The 8,775-nt window shown below is 29.1% G+C and overlaps 1 protein-coding gene across 1 annotated transcript; it reads left to right on the plus strand.

Annotated features, from left to right (window-relative positions):
• The first annotated feature begins 4,542 nt into the window (after positions 1–4,542).
• LOC120068335 (bifunctional dTDP-4-dehydrorhamnose 3,5-epimerase/dTDP-4-dehydrorhamnose reductase) lies at positions 4,543–6,304 on the plus strand. The gene is made up of 2 exons (XM_039020064.1): positions 4,543–5,109; positions 5,515–6,304. The coding sequence occupies exons 1-2, from the start codon at positions 4,660–4,662 to the stop codon at positions 5,965–5,967; spliced, it is 903 nt and encodes a 300-aa protein (XP_038875992.1). The 5' UTR covers positions 4,543–4,659; the 3' UTR covers positions 5,968–6,304.
• The last annotated feature ends 2,471 nt before the right edge of the window (positions 6,305–8,775 follow it).

An 8,775-nucleotide genomic window follows, 5' to 3' on the forward strand; every position in this document is an offset into this window, starting at 1 on the left:
AACGGCCTATCAAACATAATTTTTATTGAACTCAGTGAATCTAAAAACAGATGACAGAATTTGAGTGGTCTATCAAATAAGTCTTAAAATATATATTTTTAATCTACAAGTTTTTAGGAGATGCTTCTGAAGTTGTGAACTTCAAGGAGTTTCAAAATCTAGAGAGTTGTGAATTCTTTTGATGAGTAGAAGAAATTAGATATAAAATTAATATGTATATATAGTGAGACCTAAAGTTCCAAAAAAGTGAAACTCCACGATTTGCAATAGAGTCGAGTAAGGAGGGAGGAGAAAAAATGCTAAGAGAAAGAGGAGATAATTTATTATTATTATTTTTCTAATTCAAAAGGTCATATTCTTGTTTAAATTGAGAAAAAAGATAATTCAAATGCAGCTATTTTGCAAAATACGAGGTAATTTTACTTTTTAATTATTTATTTCACGAACAAATTTTGATGCACTTTATATTAAATCTGAATTTGCCAAACGTGGAGTGTCATAATAATACATCAAACTTTAAACTTATTTTAATAGAATATGAAGAAGAATGGTTCAACGTGCTCTAGTCAACATTACTAATATACCCTATATCAATCTCGTGGATAAGTCCCATCTCCAAATAGGTTGAATTAAAAATATTTTTAAAAAAAACAATGTTGAATTAAAAGGAGATATCACTGATTGGTAATTCAAAATAAATAAATAAATAAATTTTAAGTCAGCTTCTAAAAATTTAAATTAATATTTAATAGGTGTTTTTAACATTATAAAATATTTTAAACTTTTAATTTTATGTTTACTAAGTTAACGTTAATGAGAGTTGTTGAAATCTCGAACTTGAGGTTGATGAAGTAGACTATTATAGCCCACACCATATTTGAGAATCCAAATACAATAGTAGTGTTTATAATTATTTGTAACCTACAATAAAACTATGGTAATACTATTTGAAATCTCTATTTATTGTAGTCTATACTATTTTCTATCTATCTTTTCTCTTTGTTATCGAGTTTACATTTTTCTATCTAGACTAAAATAGTATTCATCTTGATAATTCTTAAAATGTACTATCATATTCCATTTAACTCGAGATTGTTTCTAAATTTTATGTGTTTATTTGATTGTTTTATAGGTGTCGAGTACCTAAACGATAGAATGGAGAGTTAGTGACGAAATGGAGTTAAAATGGGCCAAAACGAAGCTTAATTGCATCAATTGAGAAAGAGAAGGCCAATTTACACTTTTGCTCATAGAGTAAGCGTAGCACTGGCCGTAGTGCCAGGAGCCTTATTTTTTTGAAAACGCATAGCATTGCAGGATAGCATCGTGGCGCTTCGAAGGCCCGACGAGTGTTGATTCCCATCAACACCGTGATGTTGCACATTAGTGTCGCAATCTCCAACATTTATATATATATATATATATATATATATATATATATATATATAAAAAGTCAGTTTTAGGTTACTTCTTCTCCTCATACTGATCCAACCGATTTGCAGAGCATTTTCTCCCTGCTTTCTTCTGTTTTTCATCTTTTATATACTCAAACTCAACCCGTTGATCCTCATATCGATTATGGGATAAGGTAACTTATAATAGCTTGGGTTTTAGGATTTTTCTCTAGTTTTATATACTTGTGAGTCTTCGGACCGAATATTGTTGCTTTGCTTGATTCAATTTTGTTCTCATAGATTATGATTATATTATCGGACGCATGTGGATTTTATGATTGATGCTTTTGATTGACATTTGATACGTGACATATAATCTTATGTTGATCATTAAGTAGCGATCGGTTAGGTTGTCTTGCAAATTGTATTGTTCTAACCAATCAAGGATTGAATCAAATGAATATTTAATCATGGCTTTTCCTGTTGGATATTTCACCTAACATTTTCCTAGATCTTAATGCAACTAAGATAAATCTAAATTTGCATGCTTCTCATCAATTCTATTATTTGGACTAGTTAGTCGATTAGGACGAACTAATTGGCTTTTCCTATTAGTTCGGTTAGGTGTGAGCAAATACTTAATTCAGGTAATGAGAATTCGTTGATCAAATATATTGAATAGAGAAATTTTTGTAATAACCCAAGTTAGGCTTTATTTACATATTTTTCTCAAACTTTTATTTAATTGCATTTATTTTATGCAATTTAATTTTTTATGGCAATTAAACCAATTTCAAAATCCCCATCAGTTACCCTTGGACTATTAGTTCAATTAAGAGATTCAAAGGTTCCCTGAATTTGACCCATTACTGTCCTAATATTACTGAATTAGAGTAAAAAACAGAACAATTATTTGACTAAGTCGAGCTTTTGGTTCGTCACACCTCAAATACAAACTATAATAACCACTGACTATAGTGACCAACTAAGTGCTCCAAACGTCTCCTAAAGTGTACATATACCATTTAAAAAATACAAAACAAAAAACAAATCAATGTTTTTGTTAGACATAAAATTAATTTTTTTCAAATAAGATGACCTAAACTTTCCATTTCATATAAAAATAAATCTATAAATTTTAGATAATGTTAAAGAGGTCAAAGACATATTAGACGCAAAGTCAAAAATCTAAGACGTATTAGACAATACAATGAAAGTTTAGGAAACTACTACTCAAAAATTGAATTTTTTTTTAACATGTTAAAAACTTTTAAATGTGTAAAAACCTATAAACATATACTTAAGGGGTTGTTTCTTTTGCGGTCATCCTAAATTCTCTTGGGATAGACATCTGGATTACTTCATTTATTTTATGATATTGTAAGATGTGTTATCATTTGAGATTTTGGGACATCTTAAGATGCCCTTAAGTTTTGGATGTTCTACGTTGTGGGTTTTCATATTCTCGTATTAATGACATCCATACTTCACTTTTTTTGCCTTTCTTTTTTTTTTTTCCTTATATATATTACTATTCTTTATTTGCATTATATAATTAAAATAAATAATATTTGCATTAGTTTCTTTAGCGAGATATTCTAATTTAAATTGAAACTAATATTTATTTTATAAAAATCTTAAATTAACTGATATTATTTTGTTGAGAAAATAACATTAAAAATAATATAAAATTGTATTAATTTAAAAAAGAAATTCAAATTGATAAAAAAAAAAGTTTGTATAAGTTCATTATATTAAATTTATTATAAATTATTGAATAAGTAAGAGTATTATTGGAACATTATGCAAATTTAATACATCTTTTAGTAGAAACCTTACAAATCAAATATGGTTATCTAAAGATATTTGGACATTTGTAATTCCGGATATATATAATTTCAGGCATCTAATATTTTGATAATCTATATTCTTAAAAAAAAAAAAATATCCCTAAAAATTTAAAGATTAAATTTGTAATTTATCAAAAAAAAAAAATCATGAAAATAATTAAAATATGTACTCTACAAGTCTTTAAATTCTCCACTCTATTTTGTTGAATGGAAAATAAATATAGTTTGTGTTTAGTAGCCCAATTAACTCGAGAAAGTGCCTCACCTCTCCCACCCAAAAATAAAAAATAAAAAATAAATACAACTCAAACTTTGTCCAATAAAATCTTGATTTGTTTGAAATTTTTGAAGTGTAAGAATCTAAACCTTCCATTTACGTACTTTTGGGATTTCTTCTTCTTGAAAAAAGAAGAAAAAATAAAAAGAAAAGCTTGTTTTGAGTTTGAAAAAAAAAAAAAACGAGAGCTTTTACATGTTTAAGATTTATGAATATTGAAACAATTTATATAATTCACGAGGAAGTTGGCTGGTTTTCTTACTTTTTTTTTTCTTCTTAATTTTCATTTCTTATTCCTAAATTTTAAAGTGTTACATTTTTAATCATTAAAATTTGAATTTGTGTTTTGTTTTAATTTAATCTTACGTTCTAAGATTTACATTTTTAATATTTTTTTTTATTAAATACTCACTTTAAATTATTGATATTATTATCTATTAATTGATTTAAAATAATTATAGTGTGAAATTTTAAAATTAAATCAATAATAATGAAAAAATAATGAAACTTACTTAATTATATAATAAATTTTTTAAATAAATTAAATATATAAAAAACACTAGGTAACATCTATTGAACTAAAATTAAATATATATTAACATTAAATATTAAAAATGAGTATTTAGTAAAAAATCAAAATTAAAAGCGTAAATCTTAAAATTTAGGAACTAAAGTAAAACAAATCTCAAATCTCAAGATACAATTGTAAAATTTTAAATGGTCTAAAAATATAGTATTTTAAAATCTATAGATTAGATAAAACTACACCTCAAATTAAGTGGCCAAAAATGTTACTTTTTTAACCTTTTTTGGGAGAGGATAGCTTGTGCTTGTGTTGAATTTTGATATTAAGAGTTAAATTTTTGGATTTGGAATATATATTAATAATGATAATTCCTAAAATTCATACACCACATTAATTCATCCCGAAACCGAAAGCGATATATTAGTATTTAATTTTAATTCACATAAAAAAATAATTTTCAGTGTGTGTATATACTATATATAAATCCTCAGGATTCAGATTGAAGAACTGGTTCAATTCCTTGGATCCAAAATATATAACTCCTCCCATTTCCTCTCAATCTTTTCTTCTTCTTCAATCTTCAATCAATCCTCTTCCTTTTGCCAATCAGCCATGGGGATTCTTGCTGACAGTGGGTCAGGTCCTTCTCTCAAGTTCTTGATTTATGGGCGCACCGGCTGGATCGGCGGTTTGCTTGGCCACCTCTGTCAACAACAGGGTATCGATTTCACTTATGGCTCTGGCCGTCTCGAGAACCGCGCCTCCCTCGAGGCTGATATCGCCGCCGTCAAGCCCACCCATGTCTTCAACGCCGCTGGAGTCACCGGCCGCCCCAACGTCGACTGGTGCGAATCGCACAAGGTCGAGACCATTAGAACCAATGTGGTCGGAACCTTGACCTTGGCCGATGTGTGCCGTGAGAGAGGGTTGATCTTGATTAATTACGCCACTGGCTGCATTTTCGAGTACGATTCGGCTCATCCTCTCAATTCCGGGATTGGTTTCAAGGAGGATGATACCCCTAATTTTATTGGATCCTTCTATTCCAAGACGAAAGCCATGGTGAGCTAATGATTTTCACTGCTTTCCCATTTTTTTATTATTGCTTGATTTTGATTCTGGAAAACTTGGAGTTAGTTGCATTGTGTAAATTTGAGTTCAGATCTATAAGGCTAGAGTGAATGGTTTTGTTTAGAAATTGAAATCAGCCATTGTTGCGATTGATAATGAAGCTGAATTTTTGCTTGTTGGAACTTGTGAATGTTCTTTGGATGTGGATCTGGATTGTTATTACATTCATCAGAAAGGAAACTTCCTAGGATTCAATCCAGGGCAGCATTGTATTTGGTTGTCTTGAATATTCTGATAATTGATTGCTTTTTCTTGATGAAAATGTATCAAATGTGTTCTTTGAACTTGATGGGCTGATCCCATTTTTATGTCACTTTCACATTTTGGGTGTTAAAGGTGGAGGATCTGCTGAAGAACTATGAGAATGTGTGCACCTTGCGTGTTCGGATGCCTATATCCTCGGACTTATCGAATCCTCGCAACTTCATTACGAAGATTACCAGATATGAGAAGGTCGTCGACATCCCGAACTCGATGACGATCTTGGACGAACTCCTCCCGATCTCGATCGAAATGGCAAAAAGAAACCTCACTGGAATATGGAACTTCACCAACCCGGGAGTGGTGAGCCACAATGAGATCTTGGAGATGTACAAGCAATTCATTGACCCCAATTTCACATGGAAGAACTTCACTCTAGACGAGCAAGCCAAAGTGATCGTTGCCCCGCGGAGCAACAATGAGCTCGATGCGACCAAGTTGAAGAACGAATTCCCTGAACTCTTATCCATCAAGGATTCCCTCATCAAGTATGTGTTCAAGCCAAATCAGAAAACTTCTGCAGCTTAAAAATCCTATGGTATTTCTATTCCATATTTCCTCTTCTTTGTATTTTGTCCTTTGCCATTTTCGTTGATTCGAATATTTGGCGCTGAGTTCTGGAATATCAAATCTTTTCCCTTTTTCCATAGGACATAGAAGCTTGATTATGATCCATATTTGAATATCATATCTATTTATTTTGTTCCAACTATTATTATTGAATAAAAGTAGCTTGAAATGATCTATGGAGTTTCAACTTAGGCTGTGTTAGGGTGAGAAGAACAAGATGTAGCATTTTGGTATTTGTAACTTTGCTGATTTTGGGTATAAGATATTACTGAGAACTTCTGTGCTTTATCAGAAATGGTTTTGATCTTTAATGTAGTTATCAATGTTTCCCAACTTTTACAAGTGCATCTCAAGGCTCATAAACACGCACTCTCCCATGAAAAGAAAATATTTCTTTATTTATTATAGTCTTTTTGATACCCTTGAGGCGTTGAGTGTTGAAATGGCTTTCATAGGACAATTACATTTTTTTTAGTACAATAAGAATGAGGGTATTTGAATAATAAATCACCTAGTCGCCAACACATTCTATATATGCTAGTGAGGTATGTTTGCTTTGACAAATTTTATGTTTTTTTAGAAAGAAAATAATTTTGATAATATGTTGTGATTACAACTATTTTTAAATTTAGTTAAATTATACATAATATTTCAAAATTATGGGGTAAGTTTTAATTATGCTCTAAATTTTATTAGGTAAATGATTTTAATGATATCTTCCAAAATGGAATAAATAAAAAAAAATGGTAATATTGATTTTAATCTTCTCCACCTTAGTTTTTATCAAAATTTAGTAACTTAATTAAAAATTCAGCGTTTTGTTTACAATATGATAAAGTAACGGTAGGGAAGCAGGGAAGCAGTTACTCTTACATAAAAATTGTCGCTGTCTTTATTTTTAGACTTTGCTGTTGCCAACAAACAACATAAACAAGAATAGAATATTCGAAAAATCGTAATAATTACACCAAGTCACCAACTAATCTATAATTTTTTTTTTTCATAAATAACACTTTCACATTATTTTATTCATTTTTCTTTTTAATGTTTGGCTAAGAATTACTTGTTAGAAATGCAAAAAATAATCTTTAATTTTTTTTCCATAAATAACACTATCACATTATTTTATTCATTTTTCTTTTTAATGTTTAGCTAAGAATTACTAGTTAGAAATACGGACAAAAATGGTAAAAAAAAAGTAAAAATTTTATAAATCAAAAAGCTATCAAATGGGACATAATTTTAGATTAAACTATGAGTTTAGTCTCTTACCAATTCAAATTTTCAAAAAATTAATTGACGTTTTGATATAAATTAAAATTATATCTCCAATGGAAAATTTAAAAATTTTATTTCGTGTGATCCGTGAATTTTAAAAAAATTTAAAATCTAAATATTTAATTTATAATTTAAAAGTTTAGAATTCCAATAAACTCAAATATCAAACTATAAATTTGTAATTTAATCAAACTTTTTTAATGTTAACCAAAAGAAAAAAAATGAAAATAGAATACCTTTCCACATTGGGCTCGTTAGATGCTTTCGAATTGTGTAGCGTATGACTTATGAGCATGTGGCGTTATTAATTTTGTTGAATGAATGCATTCTCTTAAAAAAATATATTTAGGATTCTCTTTAAAAATTGAGCTTTAAAAAGTTGAGTGATTATGGTGGTTACTTTTAATTCAAATTTATTAGAAAAGTTATGTTTAGTAGCAAATTTCTGTTTTGTCAACTTTAGGATTATTTTAACATTTTGTACAAATTTTATGTTAATAGAACTATACTTATGTTGGGTAAGAGAGATTCTCTCTTACAACATATGTTAGTTTTTCCTTCAAAAGTCGATGTAGCTTCTAATATGTAACTTTTTTTTTTCAAGTTTAATAAGAACATGTGGAATTGGAGATTGAGCATAACACAATGGATAAAAACATAAATCACTATTTCAAAATTCAATAGTTGAACCTTCTATTCTGTAATTGCTGAATCATAATGAGAAAATCAGGACAAGGAAAAATATAACTAACTTTCACGTGTCTTGTTAGTGAATTTGTAGTTTAGGGAAAAGATATGACCTGCAAAAGAAAAATTGTACACTGGTATGATGTTTGCTACACATACTTTAATGCTTAAGTTACAGAACGCAAGAGCGTAACAAGTTTATGGTTTAGAGAGTGAAAACTTAATTTATTTTATTTGAGTCATAATGATGTATTTATACTCGAGTTGATCTAGGATTTCCCTTTCTTCTCGAATCCAAGATTAAAGGGTTGATCTACTATTAAGTTTGCTTCAACTACTCATTTTGAGTCTTGATCCAAATCCTTCATTCCTAAAGCTATCTTTAGACCAATATTTGACCTGTCCCATTTGGCACAAGGCTAGACTTGGGCGAAGTCGAGATGAAGGAATTGGCCTTCTTTCTTCGACTTGTCTTGGGTGTAGTTCGAGATTGAGTTTTGTTTGTTTTTTTAGACGTCTTTTAGATTTGTCCAATCTTAAATTTATTTGTTGATTTCAAAATTATTGTACAAAATTAAAATACCATTTTGGTCAACATATGCCTAAACTAATATAACAAAAATGAAAAGTACATATAGTCGATGAGAATTGCTTAAAAGCTCATTCCAATCCAATTCGATTTAAGTTAATCTAAAATGAAAATTAAAAGGAAAAAAAAAAGAAAAAAACTTAAAATCATGAATTATATTATGAAATTTTGGTTAAAAAATTGAAAAAGAAGAAGAAAATGGTAGGAGTGTT

This window comes from Benincasa hispida, chromosome 12 (genome assembly GCF_009727055.1).
Source record: "Benincasa hispida cultivar B227 chromosome 12, ASM972705v1, whole genome shotgun sequence".
NCBI classification, from domain to species: domain Eukaryota; kingdom Viridiplantae; phylum Streptophyta; class Magnoliopsida; order Cucurbitales; family Cucurbitaceae; genus Benincasa; species Benincasa hispida.

Excerpts from the sequence above, each read along its gene's own strand:
- LOC120068335 (XM_039020064.1), top strand. The coding sequence starts at position 4,660 with ATGGGGATTCTTGCTGACAGTGGGTCAGGTCCTTCTCTCAAGTTCTTG. Across the intron at positions 5,110-5,514 it reads ATTCCAAGACGAAAGCCATG|GTGGAGGATCTGCTGAAGAA; the intron begins GTGAGCTAATGA and ends TGGGTGTTAAAG.